The sequence below is a fragment of the Anopheles marshallii genome, chromosome 3 (genome assembly GCF_943734725.1).
Source record: "Anopheles marshallii chromosome 3, idAnoMarsDA_429_01, whole genome shotgun sequence".
Classification (NCBI taxonomy): Eukaryota; Metazoa; Arthropoda; class Insecta; order Diptera; family Culicidae; genus Anopheles; species Anopheles marshallii.
The window spans coordinates 6,838,796-6,866,509 of NC_071327.1; the positions used below are offsets into that span (position 1 = coordinate 6,838,796).

Below are 27,714 nucleotides of genomic sequence, written 5' to 3' on the forward strand. Positions count from 1 at the left end.
CTCCACCGAGTGTGGGATAATAAATAATAGAACCATGCCACCGTGCCCGAAACACGGTCCCAGGCAAAAGTTTGATCCTCCTCATCCGGACTTGGCGGATAATTTGTTCGTCCTTTCCTTCACATTTCTTTGCCGAAGCTATGACGGATGTGGAAAGGGGGCAGTTAAGCCTCCCCCGCAAACAACAGAACAGTGATCACCGTTGGTATTGGTGGCTAAATGGTGTCTCATTTGTTTTCACCTCAGCTTCTACCCCGACGGTTGTGCGGTACGGACAACGTGAACGTGAAAGGAAAATCAAACTTTGCCAGGCGGGAAAAACTGAGAAAGGAAAAACTTGCAAATCACCCGTGCATTTATCATCCGTTCTTCAAGCGGGGCAATAATTCTCGCAGGGATTCGAAAGTGGCCGTAAGCGGCCATTTTTTTCCATTCTAAAAAATGAAGGTTTCGTTGGTTGCGTTGCAAGCGTACGAGTGAGGCACTGGTCTGAGCTCCATGACAAAGTGAATGGAATCAGTAAATTCGATCCGAGTGTGCCTGGGATAAAAGCTCTAAACTGTAAACTAAAATCCTTAGTAACCTTGGGGCTCGGAGCAACGGAGTTCTGGGAAAGGTGGGATCTTGTTGTTCTCGATTGAAGACATCCAATGGCAACATGAGTTATGTGTACTTCCCGTGTGCAAATAGTAATCTTACCAAGGATGATAGAATGTAGGAAACGAAAAGCACATCGTGTACGAGCGTTCTTTCATTTACTTTTTGTCCCCCAAAGCGTGTGTAGGATGTGCTTGCTTTACGCTTCGGTTTTGTTTTTTTCTCCCCTATTCGGTGGAAAGCCCCACTCGGGTTCGAAGTAAAAATGATTGAGAATTTCCCACTCTACGCTTTTAAAAGTCACCCGCCAATCGGCCAAAGTTTACGAAGGTGAACTTTTTCATAAAACGTGAAACGTGTGCGCAAACAGTAAGCATTATCCACTCTCTGCCTAGCTCTGTACACGCTCCAGGGCTCGGCAACCGCTCCAACCACCACAGTCGCCATGACGATTGACAAAACCCCGCGACCAGTGCCAGTGGGGATGGGGGGATAACAAGAGGGCCAAACAAGAAGGAAAAGATGGTGAATGTTTCCTTTCCCTCCACCCACCCTTTATGCTCCTTAGTTCACATAAAATGTCAACATGGTTCCATTTCCTGTGCAAATAGTTAATGCCGTGCAGGGATAACCTGCTCCTTCCATGTCCCACAGCGTGGCCTGATATCGTCCCAACCTCTCTGTACACGCTTTTTTAGCTTCGGTTGTACAGCAAAAAAGGGAAAACTAACGCTGTGTGTGTCCTTTCTTATTTTATGGTGAAAAAAAATAAACCCCACTCTTAGTACACGCTCCCGGCGTAACCCCGGATAAATGGAATTCTTTAATTCAGATTGACGTACGAGAAGTGTTTAGCAATGGGGCTAGGGTTTGCTTTTACGACAAAAACCTTCGTGAACGCTTAAAGTGGTGCTTGCATCTTTAATGTAGATAAATTATTCCAACTTCCAAGTTTGCATGGTAACTTTGGTTTACAATAAGAGCAATATATTATTAGGAGTCGTTGTAAATGTAACTTTTATTAGGATTAAAGGTAAGTATAGTCCAGTCGTTGAAACTTGTACTAATTTCTTTGACGAATAAAGCTTTACCAATAAAAACGAACAGCCAGAGATGCAATGATAATTTGAAGATATTTGAATCAGTAGGACCTTGTTTATTTTGGTTAGTGAATACTTATATCAATGAAGTTCCATCGCTTTATACCTTATTCGATCATATATCAGTTAACTAATTCATTAATTTATTTGGGATTTTTACTACCAAAACCAGTAGTGATTGACTTCAGTCTTATTGATTTTACTTTTGTGAATTAGTTAAAAGTAACCTTGAGAATTGAGTTGTCGATACAGATATTGTAGTACAATTTACAGTGTTTTGTCGATCAAATATAAAGCTTTGTAATAATAACTTTATGGGCCTTTCGAAGTTCGAGTTTCGAAAATTTAGAATTGGATATCACATTACAAGAGGTCATAATTTTCGCTTTTATACCAAATTATAGTTGGAAATTAGCAATGAAATCCGTACGTCTACATCAATCACATAAAGGCATCTCCAGGAGATATACCAACGTCCAGAGTTGAACTTGATCAGTGTCCAAATAAATTCTGAGAAATTATCAACAGGAATTCCAGAATCCGGAAAATTAAATAGCTTTTAATTTCCAGATACACTAGAGTCTTCTTTTTTAATATCACATTTGTACGAATTCCCTGAATTTAACAAACATAAACTTCGTTCAATTTTTTTAACATAAGCGAAAAAAAATTTCTCCAATCGTTTAATTAAACATCCGTTTTCCCCTTGCTCTAGTATTAAAAAGGACTACTAATAGCCTGTCCCAGTCTAATTCCCCACCCACCCCATTCGAATTGTGTCCCAATAAACTAAATATTCCATTCTTGAAAACGAATTGACATTTGCTGATACTGTATCCATATCCACAGTGGCGCGCCTGCAAAATGAAATGATTGGTTGCTAATGGAAACGTCGAAAGCTCGGTTCGATGCAGCCGAACTACCAAAAAGGATACCGCACGCACAGCTCCTAATGATGGCGTCTGATTATCAATCAGCATCCTTCAGCTGGACCGCGTGTCGGTGTGATAATGCGTTTCAACGCCATGCCGTGCCGTGCCTGACCCGGGCCTGTCTAAATTTATCATTTCCACCGGAACGCACCATCGCGTATCAAACATTCCACCACCGCCGAATCGCCGTTCCGCTGATAGATTTTGGGCGATGCATCCCGAAATTCCATTCCGAGCAGGCCAAATTCAAACGCCACTGTCCGAGTCCTCTAACGATCAGATGAAACGGAACGCGTCGCTCACGTCCTACGTTCGCTGGGTGGGGAAAAGGATACCAATCCGCCTTGCGCCCGGATATGGTGAAAGGATAATGGATGCTTCCGTATTATCAGCGACACTTTCAACATCCCCAACAGCATGCGACACAGACGAAGGCTCATGCGTAACGTGTGGAAAAGCATCCACACATTAGCATACCCGCTCACACAGTCACAGCGCATCTTCCGTTCTTCTGGCTGACGAGGGAAATGGCGCACGGAGTTGTTCCGCCACTCACCATCCATCCCACCGTTTGGCCTCGCGCGTACAACCCACAGAGGACGCCAGCCAGATAACGAACAGATAGGTCCGTTTTCCTGTGTGTTGGTGCGGATGTCCTCGGCACACAGCAGTGACAGTGGTGTTAGTATATCGCCCATGGCAACGGGGGGTGGAGCTTTTGTATCGAGTGCAGCAGTATGGGTGAGCGGGCTATAAACACCACTACAACCACAAGTAGGTAGGAAAATGGCAAAAAAGTGGGGGGGGAGGAAATCTTTTTCACCGAATCCCTTCCAGCACAAAATGGACAAGGACAGAAAAGCACTGAAACGATGGCAGCGTGCACTGATAACGGGCCACACCACCGCACAACGGCCAAGACGGAAAACCCAAACAACGACACTGGAAAAGCGGAAAAAGGGAAACACTGGGAAACCCTCCAAAAAAAAAAAAAAAACGTTGCGACTCCTGTCCCGAAATGCGCAGCCGTGGAAATTCGACAAACCCGTCCGTCGGCGAAAAGTAAGGGTAAAACCTTCGCACGGCAAAAGACGTGACGCGCACACAAAATGACTGCCCGCTAATGTTCGGAGACATTGTTCGTCTTCCGCTGGACCGGGGCGCAGAATTAGCAAAACCGGGCCACGAGCCAGCTCGCGTATCGTCCGTGCGGTGTTTGTGAGGTTAGGTTTTTTTCCCGTCCCGGACGCGTTTTGGGTACGTCCGTGTGCAGTACGCGTTGTGGACGAGGTGCTGTAAGCACACGAATCGAATCTCCCAAGAAAGAACGTTCACATTCATTCCACGAGCGGACGCGCGCGCACACTTTCCGGTTCTGTTTGCCAATTAAAAGCGCTTTTCCCACCCCCATCCCTCACCCCCCCCCCAACACAAGGTCCACAGCGAGAACCCGCGTAATGAAAATGTTTTTTAATTGATAAACTTTTTCCTGCCTTTATGGACCGTTTCGTGGCCCGAAGAATGCCGACGGGAATCGGAGTTTAGCGTTCGGAACGGGGACTACGCTGGTGTCTACCAAAACCGGGACCAGGACCGGGCGCTTTCGCTTTCCGCCGTTTTGTGTTTCAGCGTTTTGTTGTTGTGGTTTAGGAAACGATACCCGCGACACCACGGGATGGTCGGGAGGATTTGCCGTGAGCAAAATGGAACGTGTTAAACGTGGCTTTATCGCTGGCCATTTGCATTTTGTGGTCGGTGAAAGTGCTCTTGTACTAAGTACGTAAATGAAGTGTTAGAATTTGCATACTAATTGCATCGCATCGCAAAGGAAACCGTTTAGGCTAGGCTTTACCCCATTTGGAAGGTCGGTACAAGGGATAATGAGTATCTCTCGGATGAGCTCGTCGAACATTGCGTTGGAACTTGTCTTGGAAGCGAAAAAACAAAAGAACATTCATTAGAATGTACTACTCACAGCAGGCCAAGACAAGGTGCATACAAACGAGGTATCTTTCGCGGTAACTATCGCTACATGGAACCACTATTTAACGCATAATTAGTACAGACCTCCTTCAGTGTGCCAGAGCCCGTAAAGCAGTAGCGCCCGTAATGACAGCGTGTGTCCTCCACCGCGATTAGATTCAACCACCACCCAACAGTGGACGTTCCGCCAAACGGTAGCCTGCTGAGATAGCACACACGGTGACTGTTGGAGCCAAAGTACAGCAAGCAACAAAAAAAAGAGCCAAACCCCAACATACACAAATTAGAACTACGGGGGCACTTCTAAATCGCTCCAATCAGCTCGTCGGCGGGGGTTCGTCTTCCGAGCCACGGAGAGGTCAGGAGCGGGCACGAACGGAAGAAGGTCTCTAAAATGATAAGCAACGCGCTTCTTCAGTGAACAGTGTGGTCGCTGCTTGTTTGGCGGTTCAGTAGCACTCTTCGCAGACGGCTATACGTCGCGTCGTCTGGTCTCTGGTCTGGTGCGGTTTCACGGAAAGGGGGGAAGGCCACACAGTGTACGTTCTACAAGTGCGTTCCCGGGTTCTACAGCGCGTGTGACACGGAGGGCTTTCGGTAGTTGGTTGGGCAGCAGCCAAACCCATTGCGCTACTCGTGGACAGTGATAAAAAAAAAACCCCTTCGCGTCCATCGCACGTAAACTTCTTCACGCACTTTTAACAGGGCTTTTCGGGGTGTTACTTTCACCTGTGTGCCACCGCGATGTGCCCCGTCGATGGCCGTTATCGGTAACGGGCGGAGAACCCCGTTGATGACGTTTCGGAGCGTGTATTTTAAGTTGCTTTCCAACACTTCTATTGCAGCGACTTTGCAACGCAACCCCATGTACACCGACGCAATCTTCTGCCATTGCAATCTAGTCACCGATGGTTTGCGGCTCGGTACGGATGGTCTGCTTGAATATTGTTCGTGAGGATCGATCGTTTTAGACAGTTTTACCCGTGTGCATAGAATATAGTTAGTTAAGATTGTTCATTTTAATTGCTGTGTTTTACATTCTCAACTATTGTGTATCTCGGTTTAGTGAATCTAATTAAACCAATGTGTTGAGTGTGATCTAACTTCTGAGTGTACGGTGTATTATGTTAACGTTCGCTTGCTAGTGTGTTGTGACATCCGTATTGAAAGTTGCACAAATCCACCCCAATGTCCGTGTGCGTGTCCTCTGCCGGCGGGACACTCGGTGTCGATGCGATGTCACTCTCGCAGATGGCATTGCCCACGTCGATGATGTTGCCACTGGCACATTCCTCATCGACCATCGGTACACACTCATCGTTACTGAGTCAATCGATGGCCGGTGGACAGACAAGCCTCGGCATGATCAGCACCCTAGACGGAGGCTCTTCAGCGGGCGGATCATCCAGAGCGCTGCATCACAACAGCACCACCGGCAACAGTAGCAACGGGCACGGTAGTCTCAACGGAAGTCTTACCGGGCTTCAGCACAGTGTGCTCGGTGGCCAAAGTACCACCATCGGCGCCAGCCTGTCCGGGGATCTTGCGGATCATCATCCAAATCCCGAAATGCTATTGGCGCTGATATCACGTAACAAGGCTCTCGAAGGTAAGTTTAGCTGGCTCAGGCACCCGATAGCCCGTCATAAACAACACGGAATCCGATGCGCTATGGCCGGCTGGTCACCTTATAAGCACCTCACACTAAGCAGGGCCATAAAAATCAATACCCACCATTGGGATCCTCAAATCAAAGCTTACCAAATCGAAGCACCTTCAAGGGAAGCAGAAAGGGTGTCAATGATGGTGGTTAGGGACGATAGGGCCAAAAAGATATGGTTTGGTTGGTTTAGTTCGTCCCCTCAGTGCCCCATAAATACCCGCTACATTGAGCAACGCACCAGTTCTGGTTGGTGATGGGTGGGGTGGGGGGGAGAGGAAATCGCATTTTTCCCCAAAAAAATGCTCGATTATCTCCAGCTAGTCATCGCCTGTGCGGGACAGATACGCGAACCACCAATCGCGATGCCGGCGATATCCGCGCTATCGGTGCTCCCGATGACATATACAAGACAGTTCTGCTTGTCCAAACTTCAATCCTCAGATCTATCGGCATGTGTGCTGTCGAGTGTCTTTTTATGTCGCATTGCCGACTCGGGACATTGATGGGCGGAACGCTCGTATCTCGGTAACCCATCGAAAGTGGTGCGTTTGACATATTTTTTTACTTTTGACCAGCGATGTTTGACCCATTAGAGTCCAATGCTAATGAAAAGCAGCTTGAAAGTTGTTCATGCAATAACCTCGATAATACGCAGAACTTCGGTATGACCTTCCTTCCTTTTAATGGGGAACTACCGCGCGTCACGAATATCGCCCAAATCTTCCAACTCCACCCGATAATCGCGACCCAACAATGAGCGTCAGCCGCTACTCCAAGGTGTTTGTCTATTGACACTAGATAACATTTGCGCCCGTGGAACATTGTCGCGCAACGAGAGAACGAAGAAATGCGCAATGCAATCCGACGGCACATGCGCTCGATCTTTCGTTCCCCAACCTTACCAGAACGGGTCCACGGATTACCCGACCCGGTTTCCACTTGAGCCGCTGTACGCAAACGTGGCTGTGGATTTGGTGTATCGAGAGCTGTACAAACAAAAGAATAGTATCCGGCTGGTCTCTCTTAACCGTCGGTTCCAGCCTGGTTCAAGTACGCCCCGTACCAGCCAACCTTGAACACTTGTAGTTGCGTTTGTTTGCAGCAGTAGTAACACGGTCGTTTGCTGTTTGCGGTTCCCCGCAGATCATTGGCCGTGTTTTGGTGTTCTTGGTTTCGCAGTTCCGGTACGCAGGACAACACTGCTTGACCGTTGTGTATCCCTATCTACCTGCTACTACATGGTTTGGTACGCATCGTTTAGTTAAACGACCATATCGGGGCCGGTGTACCGATCGTTTGGAATAGATATTTCACTACAGCACATGTTGCAAGATACGTAAAAAGTATCGTTCCTCCGTCATTTATGTTATCACACTCGTTTGCTTCACAACAGACAAAGTTGCTAGTAGCTATCTGATCGCATGTACCCTCTCGGCTGCCTATACCAATAACTACCGAAATTATACATTCGATAGCGTAGCATGCTCTGAAAATTCTAAATATATTCTGGCCGTCAACTTGCACATCGTTTATTTCTTATCCCAACTGGACTGCCATATGAAATTCTAAACATGTTTAGAATTCTTATCTTAAATTAGTATATATCGGTTAAATTGTGGATATTAAATGGGGAGATCTATAGCTACAGTCTGTAATGTTTGACTTAACTACTCGTTCTGTGTAATGACTCAAGCTATGGCGAAGTCTGAAGGTAAATCTGTCAGGACCATTGAACCATTTTTTCAACAACCGAAGATATCCTTTCCGTTTCATACAGATTTTATCGGCGTGGAAGACCACGCAGAGAAGACCATGTCCGATTACAACTGATAGCAGATATCACTAACATGCTCTCAGCCAGCGATTCAAAGAAACGTGCGTTCTTTCACGTTTTAGGAAGATCGCACGATAAAGACCACCACCGAAGACATAACATTGATCGTATCGTGATAAGTGTAGATCAACAGTGCTTCAGTTGCGATGTCCATGAAAACTGTGATATCAGTTTTTTTAAGGATGCTTGCGTCCTAAAATACACCACGCCACATAATAATTCATACTCAGCAAAATTTAGCCACTTGCAGTTTGAAGCTCGCACCGATAATGCTGGACGCTTAGCGCCTGTGTTGCATTTATTTTTGTCCTATAATCGCCAACACTGACTGTGCAAAACCTAGCCCAATCAAAATTCGCAAGCGCATACCATTTCGGCAAAGAAACGCGGGCACAAATATTCACCAAGCGGCGTAAGTACCATCGAAACCAGATCAATCTTGAACGTTGAAGAATTGGAAAAAAAATTGACATGCAGCTGCATGACATTCTCATGCGTCACGATGAGAATTTCGGTAGTGAAGGTCATACAGTTCATTTTTCAACTAAACCTCAGTTAATGTACGCGTCCTGCTTTCGGAAAGCGAAAGTAAATGTTATTCGCCCAGTAGTCTTCCATTTCCCCCGGGGTGGGGGAAAAGGTTATCGCTTACTCGCGTGCCAGTTTTGATGCGGAGGTCAGTTAAAAACATCTCAAACCAAACGTCAAAATTCTAGTGCCACCTTATCTCCGGAAGTATTCTACAGTGTTGTAGCTCGAAGCCATCGCACTGGTTCTTCGCTTTATACCAAAAAATCTAAAAGGCTAATGGTTTTGGGTTTGGCGCTTCTTAGACATCCATGAGACAGCTGCTCGGCAACCGTTCTTACGCAATGTTTGCCAAAACCGTGTGCGTTGCTCCGTTGCATCACACTGCCAGTAACCAATTCACCGGCGACAGTCGACCGGCGCGTACCTGTTTCCGAGTGTGTTTGATCTGATATAATCTAGCCACCTTAGTTTGATGTCGATATTACAATGTTCAACTTCTTAGAACATGGTCTACCGCGCCATCTTGTTTGTTTGTATGGCGTCTATCAGATAACATGCCAGCCGCATGATGGATGGGATCTACCAGCGCTAATTGATGTCCCGGAACCGTCCGCACGAAAAAAACCGGCGGCACACGGATCCTGCTACCGAGATGCTATCTGTGAGGCAATACACCTGCCGAGAATTAGAATGCCACAATGGATGCCTCCGATAAGCAACAGCGCTGTCACAGCAATTTGTCTTGATTTGTAGCACTCCCCACCCCCCCCCTTAAAATCGGTCCTGGTGGCTCGTGGCGCCCTGGCACACTTGACAAGCAAACCGTTGTCTAGATTGATCTCCAAACGCTCTCCACACTAACGTCCACATACCTTTCGGTGGCAGCATAGATCGTCGAGCAATCAATTTGATGGATGTTCCAAACTATCCCTCCCCAACCCATACCGACCCTGCCACGGTGTGTACCATCACCGTGGTACAGTTTGTTTGGTGAAATATTCAATTTGATCATAATGAAATGGACACTCAATGATTGCGGGTGTCCTCCTCCTCGGTCGGTATCATTCTGGGGCCATTCTAAACCGATGCGTTTTAAAGCCCTGCAGTGTGTGCTGTTTAATCTCGATAATTTGGTGAAATGTGCCCGATCCGGAGAGTGCACTTAGTATGGGCGACAAATTGGATGTAGCATACCCCCCCCCCATCCCATCACGGATGAATGATTTGTCACAATTGTCATGGGCATGTTTGCTCTACAATCATCGCACGCTAATCGAATTCATAGAAAATAGTTTGCCATCCAGGTTTTCCGACAAGCGTAGACTGTTTGGGACCGTGGCGTTTCACAGCGCCCCACCAGTATTGTTCCGTGATGGCCAGAATTAGGTCGATCAGAAGCCACCTAATCAGTAAGTGGGCAATACCCATATCGGCAGCCAGATTGATTGAGACGTCATGGGGCGATATCAGATGAAAGTTATTAATTATGCTTTTTACTGATTTATTGCCCAATTGTTCACTTGAGCGCTGTTATCAGTTTACGGTAGGTTTTATTCTATTTACCCCTCAATGGCAATCGGCTTGAGATAGTGCCGTTCGATTGACAGTTTTGTTAAATGAATCGTTTGATTGAACGGCCAAGATGTGCTGGCTGATGAAAAGTGAAATTCAATTTCCGTGCCAATGCTTCCACAGTGCGATAACAATTTAGTTTCGTGTTTCTTAATCAATCAAATGGCCATCCATCCAAGTGTTTAATTCTGGACCAATATCGGAAGATCAGTTTTTTCCTGCTTTTTCCAATGTCTTACAATTTTTGTGTGCTGCTGAGCAGACAATATTTAAACGATTTTGCGTCGCTTAATCTAACCAAAAACTGCAGTTTCGTGTGTCAGCTTTTAACGAACTAATCCCCTCGTCCGTCTTATCAGTGGTCGAGTACGAGCAGCAGGGCTAAACTCGGTGTTTGCCCATAGCCCACAAAACTCGCGTCGATTCGCAATCGAAACGTCGTCTACACCGTAGACGCTAAATCCTACGGCTCAAAACAAACAAAAAACTTTTGCTCCGATAACCAACCTCTGGATAATCCACTTGATCCTCAATGTTCTTTCCTATGTTAGCAAAAAAAAACTCATCCCACTCACACGGAGGTACCACAAGAAGTGTGCTGCGGGTTCATTCGAAGAATGCAAAAAAATAAACCCACATTCCGATCAAGTCCATTTTCATCGTGAAGCACCGGAAATCACAATCGAGAGCGAGAAGAAAACAAACCAACACACACACACGCACATCACGAAAAGGTGAGGCCACGTGCAAAGCCGTTGCATTCACTAGTTTCCGGTAACAACCGACGGTACCAACAATTACCATCACCCTCTGCCGAGGGACGTTCCCCATCGAGGCCACTTTTTCGAACGCAAAAATCAACAGCTTCGATGGAAGTGAATTAACGCACTCGACCTCGAAGTTGTACAGTGGTGTGAGATTTTTCCTTTATGTGCGAGTGAGGAGCAAAAAAAAAACCGATGTCCACGCAGCAAGGAAAAATCATCTACACACGTGGCACACCGGACGTGGCTGTGGACGTGCGTTTTTCGTCGCCCGGAGCCACTTTCGTGGCGTTCGTCATCGGAAAAGCCACAAACCTGTTAATTGAATGTGTGAAAATGGTTGTTTAAATAGTTTTCCCTTTAAGGCTTTGCTTGCCTAGCGCAATATTTTCGCATTTCATTCGTTACGTTTTTTCCTTTTTTTGTCATTTCGTAGACATAAGAATGCCTCAATTCAGACCTGTTTTTTTTTGGAACTGTGGAAAGTAATTTCAAGGAACTGAGTCAAAAAATAAAGAGAGAAAAGACTTAAAAAGTTGATCTAGATCACCATTTTATTGAGCACTTTTTGTAGCCGGCCATAATTTTTAAAGAAAAAAAATGTTTAGACCCCAGTGGAGACACTCTCCAAATACTTCTCCATTGTTCGTTACCAAAACATCACAAAAAGGGTGTGATTTGTCTTCGTCATCGCCAAACTTGTTCCATCCAAAACCCACGAACTACACGGAACAAATGAACCTGCAACTAAAAAGGAAAAAAGGATAACCAAAAAAGCAACAGTCACCCTTTGCTACTGCGGTCTACGCCCCGGGTGCGAGCGGATCGCTACTTCGAACGCAACGCGCGAACATGATCCGTTGACGCGTGCGATGACGTGTGGCGCACCGCGTACCAGGCAGGCAAAGGCGGATGTTTTGAAACATAATATTTATCGTGCCTCGAGGGCCATTGTTCATTTATACGCTATTTTCCAGCGCACGTGTGGGTTGTGCTGCGGGCAATCGCTAGAAATTGCGGTCCGGGGCCGATAAAAAAAGGCAAACCGACACAGTTCAGCGGTACTGGCCGTGTCCTGTGGTTTGGAAATAGGATCCACAAGCAATTACAAGCGCGTAAAGTGTGGGAAAAGTTTGTTTAATGCTTGGTTAGAATTGCAATTGAATGGTGTTTTGATGAATACTGGAGACGCGCCAGCATGTGCGATCGATACGATCGTGTATAACAACAACAGAAATCTCATTCAGCCAACAGGACAGGCCAACTTGCTAAAAATCAATCGATTGATCTGTGTCTCACTTTGTAACCGAAGACGTTCAAGCAGTAATGTGTACACACTGGCACACACTTTAAGAGGTGCGTCCGTATATTTAAGGCATCCCCAAACGAAGACGTACCGTACCGATCGCATTACACTCTTCCCGGTCGAAGCGTCCAAACTGCCCGTCCCCGACAAGCAAATGCCACCGTGTGCCATATGGTTCCGGAAGGAAACGATGATGCCCGGTCACGCCGTCCATTGACTTCCATTTGGGCCCATCAGTTCCTTCCTTTGTCCGCCCTGGTCCCGTTTGTATGCGTTTTATGGCGCTTAGACTATTTTTATAGGTTTTCCCGACCACCCCGGACCACGGTACAGGGTTTGACTCATTAAACGCCCTTCGCGCACAGTACGGAAGTAACCGAACCATACGCTTTTTTTTTTTTTGGGTAGAGCCGAAAGGTAAAGAAGATCACTCCTGGGACGGCTGACGGATGAGATAATGAATACAAATCGTATAGAAACGTTTACAATGTGGTGCAAGAGATTTGACTATAATTGTCATGGGATGTTATTAAAATTAACATTTCCGCTTAGCTAAGATAGTTTTAGAACTTTTTTGTTTTAGGAATGATGCGTTATATTATAATAAGTTGTAAATTTGACAGTAGATCACAATTTTATTTTACTTCAAATTTTAAACAAATGATGCGTTTATGGATCATAATCTTTTAAAATTAGAGTTTCGAAATATTTCACAATCCTGATGTTGAGGTATTTTACATAAATAATCACTCTGTTGTGTTTACGAACCTGGTATTTTTCTCCTTCAACTCTACATCCTTTGTCCATTTGTGTTTGTGCAAAGGTCCAGCAGCTACTTTGCACAAATTAAATAGCTTTTCATCTAGAATTGCTGGAAAGAATTTAAATCCCTATTTATAGTTTTTCCTCAACTTTCAATACATGCCCTTCTGCCAATAACGCTTCGCACACTGTACCCGATCGAAAAAAAAACAATACCACAGAAGGATTCTCGTCCTACCTTCTGTTACTACCGGTGTTAATGAGCGTTGAGGATGTGTGCATGCCGACTCCGCTTAAGGGTCATCCGAAAAATTATCCATTGCCACGGCAAATGGGGAGTGCTGGTTGGGCCACTTAGCGCTAGGGTGTGTACCGCACGGGCACATATTTGTCATGTTGCGTTGCGTTCTGCACCGCTGGTCGTATTTCATCCTGCCTGGAGGGTTCCCTTTTTTTTGCACCTCGATCGCGTGTCTGAATGGATTGCCGAGGAATGGATTTTTTTTACCAACACACAAACTAGGGTTTCTATCGTTCTTTCTTTATTTATTTGTTGCGCTTGCGTTTTGGATGAGTGTTTTGTTGTTGCATCATAAGTGCATGGGTACATTACGGTGCCGGTGTAATATCGTCCGGACGATAATATCGTAGGGCCAAATGTCACGCATAAATCAGAAGCACACACTCAAGATTTACAATATGACGACCATATGGTTTGTGCAGAAAGTGAATCAGAAATATTTTTGAATATTTTGAAATAAGAGCATTGGAATGTGTTCTTATATTTAAGTCATCTTAAGAAGATATTCTGTACATGTTTTTTTTTATTTGAAAACTATTTGTTGAAAAGAATTTAACCAAAACGTGACCTTTTTTCAACCAATTCGTTAAATTCTTTTCCTTATACCTCAAATAATGCCCTTTAAATTTGATCGATTTTATTACCAATACTCGTGTCTTCCAATACAAAGTAATATTTGTACATACACAAAACAAAAGAACGCACATATTTACCAACCGAGCAGACGCGCCTGTCCCGAGGGAAGATGTCAACGCCATGTTGAATTTATCCGTCCCATTCCCAGCCAGCGTCGTACGGGCTAGATAGTGAACCTTTCGTTTCCGTTTCCGGTTCCCCAGCAAATAGCGTCCAACATTCGCATGCGCAGCCATTCCCTATTGCACACTGAAACATTCCAGGATATGACATCCCGTTTCGTTCCACCACACTGACACATCCTCTTACAGCTTACGGGCACGTTACTGTGTTTCCCGCACTCCATGCCTCCACAGCACATATCTGTCCGGTCCGGTTAGGTTGGGTTGGGTGCATCAAATGAACTGACTCGTCGCGACAATAAAGTCCCGGCCCGGTGTGTAAACTAGTACACTTTACCCCGTCCGTTCGGCCGCAGGGCTTTACGGAGGTTAGTGCTTGCTGGAGGCCGGCGATATGCGAATATGAATTATTAAAACTAAGCCAAAGTGTCATCCGATGGGTGACAGATAGGTTCCAAACCGCGGATAAAACCACAGAGTAGAACATCAATTCCTATGTTAGTGGTGCGCTTTATGGGAACTCCAGAGGAACAGTTAGATGGAGGCCGTGTTTTGCCAACTGTTTTTCGTGTGTATTGTGGTTTAACGATGATGTCCGTCTGTTCCGCTGCTCCCTAATGCATCCGGGATCGCAGCAAGCATTTGTGCAAACATTTAGCATCTCCGCCTGCTTTGATGTCGGGTAGTACCTTTATATCTATCCTATCCCAAATGTACCTGAGACGACGCAAAAAAACACGAGCTGTACAATGCTTCCTCCCTTCAACAGAGCCGGAAAGAAACCACGGGCGACGAGTGCGTCCGTTTGTTTGTAGTTGGTTCGTTAAGAGTGGCAAGAACGCAAACATTTACCCAATTCATAAATCTTATTTGCATTTCATTTTTTGTATGAATCCGACCGTAAGCGCATTGAATCCGATAGGGGAATCCGATGATATTTTGGCACAGCGGAGAACACGTGCTACAGCCGCGATATAGCGACGAAGGTACTGAAACGGTAAGCTCCCAACTTTAAAATGAAGAAATCTTGCTTGGTGGTGAATTTACTAACAGTCTCCGTCATAGTTGAAACGTAGTAAATCGTAATCCTGGCCCCGTTCCATGAACTTTCAACTGTCTATTTGTCACACCAGAAACTGATCCTACCCGCTACACGCTTTATCAGCGCCCATTGACCATTCGCTTGCAAGCTGAAAGTCGACCCTTTTGCATTGCAGTGTGCCTTTATCGGTTGCTTATCGTTTGTGTGTATCGTGATGTTACTGCAATGCCCCAGCATAGGTGTGGAGGCTTGGCTATGGGTACGGTTACCACTCGCTATCACACGTAGATGACGGTGCATTCACAGGGCAGATATCTATGTTTCCCCGGAGAGCGACACCAGCGTACTGCTGGTGGTACAAAATGTGGGTGCTTGTGTTCCTAAAGTATGCTCCAGATTAAACAGGTGCATCTCAGCGCACCTATGCTGCAACTATGCTGTACACAGCAGCAGCAAAGTTGTGTAATTGTGGTACCCAACACCCAAGAGCAATCGAAATGAGCTTTGGCTACGGTATAAAAGAGTCTAACCGGCGAGTACTAGAAGGGTTTGTGTTCGTATGCCGTGGAATAGTACGGTAGAGTGCAGTGCGTTATTTCGAAGTGGAGCATGATGCCAAAGTCGGTTCTAGTGTTCGTGCTGGTGGTTAGTGAAATGGACTCTTCTTTTTTGGATAATCTTTACAGCTTTTCCTTTCCACCTGCAATTGGTTTCAGTGTCTCAGTGGATGTTCCGCGGCACCCGCATTCGAACCATTGGATTACCTTCCAACATTGGAGTATCTTCGAAATGTGCTGCGTTTTAGCATACTCTCCCTTTCCGAAGTGAAACCGGACACGACTTTGCCACTTACCGTAAATATTTCTCAAACTCTTAGCCAAGTGAGCCTCGCATTTACCAATGCGCTAGAAACAGCGGACAAGATCACCAAACTTCTCCAGACGCAAGATATCGCTCGCAATACGCAACCGTTAGGGGAAAATCTTCAACAAATAAATAGCTACTTGAATGAGATTAACATCCACTTCCCAGAGTACTACCGTAAGGAGAACGCCTCTCAAGAGTTGGAACTCCTGGAGCGGTACATGAGTGAGCATTTGCTGAGGGTAGATTTCAAAACAAATGTCCTCCAGTTGAGTGATCTACGTGAGATCAATAGTTTTCTGACAGGTGCCACCAGTCACGTAATGTCCACGACAATGGCCGTCTTCCTAATCTCCAGTGTCGAGAAGCTGCAACACTATCTCAAAGTGCTCTTTTTACCACCCCACATGGAGGCGACAGAGTTGAAAGATCTTCACGATGTCACCCAGATCGTACGCTCGTACCATCTGCTGTACGGTGCTGCTCTTCGTACCGCATCGGAACGCTATCTTCGGGAAGCATCTGACGGTAGACAGTTGCTGCAATCGATGCTGGGTACACTGCAACACCTTCCCGAAGATCTTCAAAAAGCTGTCGCCGAGTTTGCTAACCAAGTGGACAACTTCATCCAGACCGGGCTCGGTGATCTACAGTCGATCGAATCCAAAGCTGACAATCGGTTTGGAGAACTCTTGCAAAACATGCTTTACTCCTCGTACGGCTTAGTATCGTCGGGAATGGCAAAGTTACGTCCCTTCCCGCAGCACGTTCAGTGCGTACGTGATCTTGTCCCCCGTGCCCATACCGTTGCTGCACTAAGCTTAACGTCTGTTGCACTATGCTCGAACGAGGCAACCACACCGCTGTATGATGCAACGATGTTGTACCATGATAAAATACGTCATCTTCAGCATGAAATCTTCGACCAGCTGCAAAAAGTGGGAGCTTGTGATAAACTACAAACTGGAAGCTGTTCCTCGGTAATGCATTCGACCGTTAAGATTTAGTGCAATTCTTCATTTTATTACCCATTTTATGTGTTCCGCAGGTCTATGATGAGACGGTGACTCTTGTTAACACAAATGCGGACGTGGTGAAACATTTCACAATTGATTTTGAGCCGTACCGAGAACAATTGTTCAGCTGCCTTACGTCCAGGTACGAAATCGTGATGGCAAAAGTGCTGGATATGTCTCTCAACTTTGACAAATGTGTTAAGACAACCAAGTAGCGTTAGTTGTGTTGAGCTACCGCAACATACCCATGCGGAATAAAATAACATACTGCATAAATGACTCTAATGACCGATCGGTCAAACGAGATCATGCCTTTTGGGACATTGTTTTAGTTCGTTTTATTGAATTGTTTTCGGGGCGAAAAAAAAGGGAAAATGAGGGGTCGGATTTTTTTGAGAATAAAGAACGATTACAATGCCAATAAACTCATAACCGCAGCGCTGGGGAATGGAACTCTCCTTTTGGATCAATTAAAATTTACACGAACAAATTGTTCTGTGCCTCACCCTGCCCACGCCAATGAGTAGCGCCCGTAAATCAGGGACGCTTTTCCATCGGGTTTTCCTTTTCCGGAACATCACCGGAAGGGGAAAACCCGTACAACTCGCCGCGGATCGGTGTTTGGTCCGGGTGACGGAGGAATCCATTTAACCGTACCGAACACCATCTGTGGTTATTTATTTCGATAATGATATCCTAATGCATTCACCCGTACGCTGCTGCCCACGCTGCTGCGAACCTACCACACACGCCATCAGGAACCAACAGGAACGCATTTCGGTCGGAAAAGTAGGGACTCGTTCCGGTGCTTTTCTTTTCCTTTCCTGTTTTTTTTGGTTCGCCCTTTTTATCAACGCCAAAGTACAAAATAGCGGAAGGAAGCAACCCATTATTAAGGACATGCATACAACAACACACACACACACAGAGCGGCTCGGCACACAATGCCCCCTACCGAGTGCACGTGGATTAATGTTTTGCTTTACGGTTCCACCGCGCCCTACCAGCAAACCGACCAGCAAAAAGTGAAAAAGCCAGTGAATAATTGAATGACGGTAAAAACCAAACGTCTGCAATAGGTTTGATGGATGTCCGCGCGTGACGAGATCGATGGGTGGGTGACAATGAGTGAGTAAGCGAAGGACGACTACCTAGGGAGCTAGGGAGGAGAGTTGGAAAATGTTTGCCTTTGTTTGTGCCCACGTCAGCGAAAGGATTTCTGACGAGTCGAGTGTGTTGGACGGGCGGGGATTTCTTCCACCAGACGCGGAGTGGGTGTGCAGGGTCGGAAAAACTTGACGTTGGCTGAGAGGGTGCTAGATTTGTTTGTGTTTAGCGACGGAAATGGATGGTGCTTATGCTCAAGAGATCGTTCACAGTTTAATCTGTAAATTAGGTGCGTTGAGAACCTTGTTATAAGGAGAGAAGCTGTTAAAATCTGTTTTTATTGTTAATTTGTTTTAAAATGTGACAAATATGAAGACTTTTAGCGTGATAGAGTCGGTAGTGAGCCAATTCAGGGACAAACCCTGGATAGGGTTCTCATAAATCTCGTCTTAAGCTTCCGAAAAGTAAATTGTTACAGAATTGATTCGTCTGAAAAACTTCTTCTCATATATTTCTTTTCTAACTATTCAGACATAACACTCCTAACCCAAAAGTATGCCAAAACTGTCCTTTACAACCCATAGACAAAAAAGGGCTAATGCTACATTTTTCAACAATATGTCATTCACCATGATTAAGGACCATTATGCGGTTCGAATACCATCCCAAAAACCATACCGTACAATGTTTTCTTTTTTTGCCATTTCACTGCAAATGGTATCGCATTCTTTGCCACTTCAACTGGGCATACTTTCTTTTTTTAAATTCCATTAAACTGGCGAACGAAAGCGGCAAAGGAGGAAGAAAAAAGTATGCTCAGACCATAAAACTCGCACTAATAAAAAGCAAACTGCTGAATATTAACCTTGCGCATAATTCCTTCCTTCTAACAATGTTGTTTTTTTCTTCTTCTTGCGTCGTCCGTTGCTTCCTTGGTGTGTGTGTTTGTTTTTATGTTCACTTTGTTCGCCACAAAGGACATTCCCTCTTCTTCCTGTTTTTTTTCCGAGACAATCCGCATCTAGCGACCAAGAAAAAATCGCAAACGTCCTTTTAAAACCAAAACAAAACCCCCCAAAAAAAACCCCCCAATAACAACTCCCCGTGTATGAATATTTCATGATGCGTTAGAATCATCGCCGGCACCCTCTCATAAACCACGCCTCGGTCGGATTGACCGAAACGTGACCGAAAACAAAAAGTCATAAACTACCAAACCGAATCTTTTCCATGGGGTTTGTGTGTGTGAGACTTTGCGTGTTCTAAAAAAATCCTCTGAAAACCAAACAAAGATTCATTCCTTGCTTCTCTTTTCACTGGTTTTCTCACCCCCGAAAGCTCAAACCCAGCTGGGTCCAGTGGGGCTGAGTTTCCACTGCAAGAGTCTCACAAAAACGAAGTGAAAAAAAAATCATAACATTATCTAAAAGTATTTCGTTCAACAACAACAAAAAGTATAACATGACCATAGACATGCACACTTGGGTATGAAAAAAAGGGATGAAAACGGGGTAAAAATGGGCTATGTATTATAGAAAAATGTACGGTACACTCAGGAAAAAAAGCGGCCCGATGAGTTATGCATAGGGAAACTCTGCTGCGAGCAATACTTTACGAACATGAAGCACATTACTTCATAAATGTCATCCGGCTGTAAGTAAACAATGTGCCCGGATTAAGTGGTGCGTTCTGTTGTAACGAGTGTTATTTTCTTCATTTCCTCTTTCAAGCTGCTTTGTTTGTTTATACTATTTGAGTTAATATACTGTTATTTAGTTCATATTTTATTCCTCCTCATATTATTCTTGCTATTGTTGTTGTTGTTTTTTGTTTGAGAATTGCTTTATTTGTATAAGTGAATAAAATTAAGTTTTTTTTAATTATTTTCTTCACTCGACCCGTTCAAAGGACTCATTAATCAAAGTACTTTAACAATCAATCCTATATTAAGCCTCTATTAAACCCCCAATCAACCAACTATTTATATGTCGATTATCCCTATATAAATGTTTGAAACATGATAAATTTTGGTATTATGCATAAAATAAATCATCTTCAAAATAAATTCTATACAAAAAGTAATTCAATACATGCTAAACTCGGTTGTTTTTAACAATTGGTCCCTCCCCAGCTACTTGCAACACACCCAAACCAAAACACACCCACCAGCTGTACGAGATGCGAGCACATAAGCCACAAACTGTGCGGAATGTTTGGTTTATGATCTGGTAACTTCACCATCCAATTCAGCCGCGCTTTAAGCGTTGGCCGATCGATTGCAAACGTGCGCGTTTAATGCTTTGTTAAACCCATTTCCCACCTGCGAGCGTTGGTTTGGGGTTTCCCAATACTTCCGGCGATTATCATCCCAATGCAGGCCGATTGTGGAAAAACCAACACATCTACACACGCTCGCGTTAAAGTGATCAATAATGATGTGCATACCCCATACGTCTTCGGGGCAGTTTTCCACCCTCCCTAGCCTCCCCAATCGATTGAGCAGGAATTAGCCATTCAAATTTGTACTCAGTCCGGTTCGATTGTCGAACCACTTCCGGAACAATATTGCATTTAAACTGCTCGGATTGTTGGGTCGAGCTATTTTTTCCATCAAATCGTTCTTTCTATTGCGCCGAACACACAACACTCGAAAGCTACGGCCTCCCAGAATGGATTGAATGATGTGAGTGCCCTACCCACCGCTGCACATTGGACACATTTTCCAAGGTGTGCCAGTGTGGAACACACACACACACACACATGCTGTTCCCATTTTCTGACATTCGGCCGGGTCGATTATTCGATGGTCAATTTCTGTAGCCCCTGCTTCTTGGTGCCCGTTTACCGCGTTTATCATGCGTTGAAATGTGGGTCAGTGTCACGGACGTCCGGGTCACATAATGTGGGTGGCGTTACGTGGAATCGCAGCGAAATGAGTAATTGTTTCTAGGCTAATTGATTTAGATAAATAAATGGTGCCATCTGTAGGCTGTTCTGGGTGATGTCTTGTTGTTGAATAGAACTTCTACAATGCAAACATCTTGCTGGATTGGCTGCAATGTAACAAAATGGTGGTGTTCGGCTGTTGCAAGACTCCTCCAACCCGCGATCGAGAAGTTGCCTTTCTGGAGAAAGCATCAATGCCTTCAGTCCGTCTCAATTTGAGCCTAACACGGCTGCTCTGTCCATGTGCACGTCAGAATGGCTTCGGTCCTCCATCAGAATTGCAAGCAGCTCGTGAAGCACGTTATTATTGTGGCACTTATATTGGTTTTTCCCATGCATATCGCTATTTCTATAGATTTATAGAAGATTCTAGAGTGATCAGAAGTATTTTATAAGTAATATTTAAATCTACCCAGCTTAGCTCAAGACCCATGTAACAAAAGATTTGACACGCGTTACAGCTTTTATTCATCGATATTAAATCGATATTATTCTCTTCTCTTTTCAGGTAAGGACACAAGCGGACAAAAAAAGACGCACACCAAGAAACAGGCTCTTGCAGAAAAGTGCATTTTATTTTTGAAAAGTTCGTATCGCGTTTTTTTTTCAGTCCTCTTTCGTTGATTTACGATCATGTCCATTTTTGCGCCCCCGGCAGCATTTGGTCCATTTGCAATGCTGTCTCGCGATCTCCCGCGGCGACATGCATAAACGGTTTAATTTATTGCTTCCGAAGCAGTGCGCACACACAGACGGACAAGTAGGAAGGAAAAAAACACCCCAAATAGCTTCCACTCCTTGGCCGAACCAAACAGTTTCGGGGCCCTTTTCGGTGTTCCGGCTTTACCGAAACCAACCGTGCGCCTCCATTAAACGCGTCATTCAAACGCTCAACGGGTTGTTCGCTTTTCCCGGCTTGGGTAGTCCTGGGACGCATTAGGACTCCCGAAAGCAAAAAGCATAAAAAAGAACACCGTGCTAACGTGCATGCCAAACATTGGCCGACGTGCCGACCACTTGTCGCGGTCCCCCGCGTGTCGGGTGTTTTATTTACTCAACAACGCAGGGCGAACCCATTTTCCGGTTGCTCGGCAGCTTGCGGGATGGTGTTTTCGGCGGTGGGACTGTCCCTGCTCGCTGCGGGCATTCTTACACCGTAAGCGCCGGGCATTGCTCTGGTGTCGCGATCCGGGTGGTGGCATCCCGCCGTGTAAATGTCACACCCGTGAGTGCGTAATAATGTTTTATGTACTGTCATGCCCGCACAACACTGGCGCAGTGCTGTGCTTTTTGGCCGGCTTGAGGGTTGACTTTTCCGACGTTTTTCGCTGCTAGAAAACAGACCGACCGGTGGTAAGGAAAGATAAACATCATCGATCGTTACAGTGAGTGAGAGAGGCCTAGCCAGGAAAGCGGAAAGCGGATCCGTTTTGTATCCTGGCTGAAACGGGATAGGAGGGTGGATGATAGCTATTTATTGCACATGTGCACACTCGAAGTTGGTAGGAAATGTTAACCGAAGAGAGAAGTAAAAAAAAAACCGGGGAAAAGGCAATAAAATTAACAAACCGTCCTCGTCGGATGATGGCAGGAAGGCAAAAAGGGCATAAAGCATGATCAAAACAAGACAGCAGGGATCCTCGTTCGCTCGTTCGCACCTTCCCCATTTCTTACCGTGCTGGTGTGTGTGTGTGTGTGTGTGGATTGGATCATATTTCACCGCCGGGACGATCACCGCCACCCCCGGAAGGACAACAACCCCGCGACAACCGGTGTTTGGCGTTAGTTTAAACGAATTAAGCGTAATTTAATAGCTCGCCGTGTGCCCCGTGCTCGTTCTCCAAAAACCCTCCCAGCGAACAATTTTCCAGCGCGCCCTTTCGTAGCAAAGCGGTTAAATATTACATTTTATTGCGTTATGAGTGATAAAACAAATAAATTTGCCATTTGTGTTGCTTCACACCCTTGGAGCTCGCGCTCAATTTCGAACCAAGCGCGATGCGTTGGGTTCTGGGTCTTTTTTTATATTTTCTTCTCCAGGCCAAAGCCCATTTAAACACCCTTTTGCCAATCGATTCGATTGGTTAATTGGTGAGTTTATGTCCTTTTCCACCGTCGGAAAGTAAGCGTCAAACGTGTTTTAGCCGTGGCGACTGATATCGTAAAGTTTAATCGGTTAATTTCATCGGTAAGCGGTATGATTGCGTTGTAAAATAACGCATTTTAGCATGAGCAATTCTGCGTTCCAATCCCGGACATAAAGTTGATACACGGTGGAGAAGAGAGAACTCATTTGAATGTACTCTAAGCAGGAACTAGGAAGAACTTTCACATACACCAACTACAATTTACTGGAACTCTGCCCTGTTCGCTGTAATAGTGATTGGACTTACTTTGTGTAAAAGTACAAGCAGAGTTGGAAGAGCAACGATGCAATTTTTGCTGCACGCTATGCAGTTTTACCTTTCGCCGAAGATGGGTGCAATATTCGTAAAAGCTTTCCCAAGAAATATGAACGCCCGCAGTGAACGACAAGCGAAGTAGTTAGTTTTCCGATGCAAGACACTCAAACGTCCACTCAATTACGTAGATGTGGACCATTTCGACATCCATTAGTGTGTGGGAGTTGGAGGTTTGGCATGTAATGTGCGAGCGTTTGAACACGATGGCAATCATCATCATCATCGTCCAATTATTCGCATTAGCCGATCCAGCCGGCTACAGCGCGTTTGATGGCCATTTTCCGTGCGCTCCGGTCAGAATACGGGAAAGTGTTCTAATTAAAAACAAATTACGTGGGATGATACTATCGAGACAGTTCCGTGTGTCGCTCCCCTGTGTGTGTGTGTGACTGCTATGCAACCGTAGCCCGGCAGCAGGTAGTAACCATAAGTCAAACAGGAAACCTTACTGATGCAATTGAAAGTGCATTGCCTGACCTCATCAGTTGCCGCTGCTTGGCTTGGAAACCGTAATCGAAACAGTCACACTATGTCCTTGCCACCGGGGCAATGGCAATGCACTTCGTCGGGAGCGCAATTCCAATTTCTGCTGCCGGAAGTCGACGGTGGTAGCGTATGTTTATAATAAAATCATCTGCATAAATAATGAGCTCGGAAAAGTGGTCGTGGTTGGGCGCAAGGTTGGAAGGGAAAGGACACCCACTACCGCGCCACTATTAGCACCTCGACCACAGCGGGACGGAGGTGTGCTGGAAGGGTCAAGCGAATGGAGTTTGTTATTTTGTCATTTTATGGGGACGCAAAAAGAGGACGGGGACGCTTGTTCCACTTTCCCACTCACAGCGTATCTTACCTCTCGTAATCACCGATCATAATCTTTCCCCGGCCCAAGGCTCTCAGCAGCAAATGGGCAGAAGGCTCCACAAATGGATGATCATGCAAGTTTGATAAGATCCAAACAAATTAAGTCACCCGGGTCGAGTGCCGCTGCCTGGTGGTCCTTAAGAAGGGTCCATGGGAATGGAACTACGAGTTGTGATGTAGTGACTTGCCGGGTGCTCTAATTAGGATTACGGACCAATACGGCAAGACGGACGTTGCCGGTTTTCCAAAGTCTAAGGCTAAGAGTCTTGCCAAGATGCCTCCGGGCAACGAAACGTCGTCTTACAAATTGCTCAATCACATTTTGCCGCACAGGGATTAGTGCCCCCACCAAAGTCTGCTCGAGCAAACTCCCAGTACCGATGCCGATTGTGTCATTCAAAGGATTAACTTGTTTTGAGTCTCTCTATGCTCCCTTAACGCAAACCGACAGAATCTCGACCACTGTGTGAATGAAATCTGCACGCGACTACGCGTCACGAAATTGTTTTCGCAGGAGTCTGTGTGGCCTATCGTCGGCAAAGGGCATCCTCCAAAGCAGGACGTGCTAATGGAAAACTCTGCGTTTTGTCACGTATCCCGCACTTGACGTATCACCACGACGCACTCTCGCTGCGAGAAAAGATGTCGAAGATTGTAATTAAATTAGCGGAGCGTGCCAACAACCGTAGCAGTACGGTGACTTACTCAGCGACAACACGGCCCACCAGTCGATAATCGATCCGCATTAATCACTCACGAGCCGAAATTCCATGCGAGGGTCGCATGGACAACCTTGGCCGCCACGCGTCAGCTGGTCAGCACTACCCCCATTGGTGGCAAGAGGCGTGGAAAGGCGTGCGCATCAATGGCCGCGTGGCGCAGATTTTCGACCCATTTCGGTTCCATTTATGACCCTTACGCGTGACGTCAGCTGGGTGTTTTTGTTACCCGTGTCCGTTGTGCGTGCCCGGGAACGAAATGGTCGCATTAAATTGTTGGGAACACTGTCGAGAAGTAGGAAGTTTCGTCGTGGTTATTGTTCGGTCATTACTAACACCACGAAATGGGATGGGAGGATACTGGCACAATCTTCACACCAGTGATCAGCAAAGGAAAGTGAGCAAATTGTGAAGGTCTTCTCCAACAAGAACGAAAAGAGTCCTGATTTCGATCACCGAAAGCCTACACAAATACTCGAGATCTATTATCGGAAGTCACGTGCGGACATAATCACTGTTTGACAAATGTGTTATTATGAATAAGTCGCGGAGGATTAAGTCATGTTGGTAATGTTTCTATTTCCAAATCGAATACAAATAATGTTTTGTTTGTCAACCCCTCATGTTTCGTTCTCTTGTCCTTTAGTTATCGTACATAAACATCGCAACTTTACTATTGAATCAATTCCTATCTTTTCCAAATAAAGCCATGAGTCGAAAGAGCTTTTCATGAAGTTCAAACAATGTGACGCTCGTGTGGTGTCGTTATTTCAATAGGTTTTTTTGAAAACAACTTTTTGACATTCTGCCAATAGCTCGATCAATTTATCTTCCACGTCAGGTTGCTTTGATCTGTCGTGTCAGCGTGTATTCTCAACACGACGATACACTGTCAGTTTGGAATTAAATCATCGAAACAAAACAACCCCAAAACCAAGAAAACACACCCCCATGCAACTTGATAAACTCAATGCCAACTGGCAAACTGTTCAATTGCACCTCATTACACCGACAGATGTGTTCCCTGTTCCGATGCCCCATTGTGTGTGCAATGATTTTCGCTGCATTCATGTGTGGATGGGACTTCACTTCCATCCTACTGTCCCGCTATCCCACCTCGCCTGAATTGCGGGCTTCAAATGAGCGACTTTTTAATTTTACGATTTTCCATTCATTTTCCGCACACAATAGAACCGAATGGAACAAACCCAAACACACACACACACACACCGTGTGCTCTGTGCATGTCGGTATCGCGTTGCGTTGTGTGTATGGCGGTAGAGGATCCTTTGTTTGCCGGGACACAACATCTTTTGTCACCGGTAACACAATGGCGCCGGTCGGGTACGATCTGATCGCAAAAGCGGTACGGTTTTCCTGCTGCTGTCAGCATTGTCCAACGTGGATGGCCACGTCTCGTACCCGTAGTCCAGTAGGGACGGGCGATGGGTAGCGAGTGCTCGATTAATGCTGACTTCTTACAAGTGCGCTCGCTAGATTTACCTACGGGTTTTTCTCTCGTATCCCACCGGCAGGAGTGTCTCCCGACTTCTAGAACATTGCCGCGGATCGATAACGAATCCGAAGAGGCAGGTTGGCTTGCGTCAAGCAACACTCCCAGGGGAGCCTGTCTACCAAGAAGCAGAAAAGCCCGGTACAGGAAAAGTATGAAAAATTATCAAAACTAATTCAATATAATCTACCCGGGGGAAAACACTCACGGCCCGGGTCTAGCCGGTACCGCGCGTGTGTGTCAGTCTTCGGGGAATCAAACCGTCCGCCACATGACGTCGTTCCGGCACTATGGCTCAGCACGCGACCGACCAGTGGGCTGATTGCAGGCTAGAGTGTTGGGAAGTCTCGGGTCTCGTCCGTCACGACAAGTGACGGTGGCTTCGTCTACCAACCACGAAGAAACGAACACGCCCGCGAGCAGATTTCGATCGGTACCAGTATTCAATTACCGCAGGATCTCGTTCGCTCTCCGTGCGAACAGCGAAGCGGACATCGAAGCGGAGATTTGCGACAGTAATTATAGAGCGGCGCAGGGCTTCAGGGAACTGAGGGGATCGATTGAAATCTAATCGCATGCCCGATGGGAAACGTATTGAAGCTGGATGAGATTCTCACGCTCCCTGTATGTTCCGGCAGCAGGAGACACTTTCCCAACCCAACACTCGATTGTTACAAAACCTTTTGTTCGGATCGATGCTGAAGCTTAATTTTACCATAATCACATAACATCGTTTGGACAATGCCTTGCCAGGAGGTTCATTTCAGTGTCCTGACATCTCATCTAAGGATTCGCGCTGTTCTTGAGTGGTTTCCAGCATCTGTACCGCTTAAATGTACCGTGAAGCTCTGGTCTGGCACTGTTAACGATCTCAGCAACTGCCAGCTCAGCAGAAGCAGCGTTCGAGAGCTGGTGCAGTGCATCCCAAAACCGAAAGGGATGAATATTCATCCTATCCCTTGTCCCTATACACCACCAAACCGGTCCCGGTACCCGGTGGCAAACTGTAACCCGCGGGTGCTGAAAATGCTGAAATGGCCTGTTAAAGTCTAGAATCAATAAAAAACCTCCGCGAAGC

The 27,714-nt window shown here is 45.7% G+C and overlaps 2 protein-coding genes across 2 annotated transcripts in view; both read left to right on the top strand.

Annotated features, from left to right (window-relative positions):
• Window positions 1-5,800: 5,800 nt before the first annotated feature.
• The window catches only part of LOC128715836 (LIM/homeobox protein Lhx3), a 42,777-nt gene continuing 20,863 nt past the window's right edge, over window positions 5,801-27,714 (top strand). Inside the window, exon 1 of the mRNA XM_053810753.1 lies at window positions 5,801-6,221. Coding sequence (XP_053666728.1) covers window positions 5,801-6,221 — 421 coding nt within the window. The remainder of the gene's footprint in view (window positions 6,222-27,714) is intronic.
• On the top strand, window positions 15,755-17,240 carry LOC128715837 (uncharacterized). Its single transcript, XM_053810754.1, has 3 exons — window positions 15,755-15,790; window positions 15,862-16,989; window positions 17,058-17,240. Exons 1-3 carry the CDS (start codon window positions 15,755-15,757, stop codon window positions 17,238-17,240), a joined length of 1,347 nt encoding a protein of 448 aa, XP_053666729.1.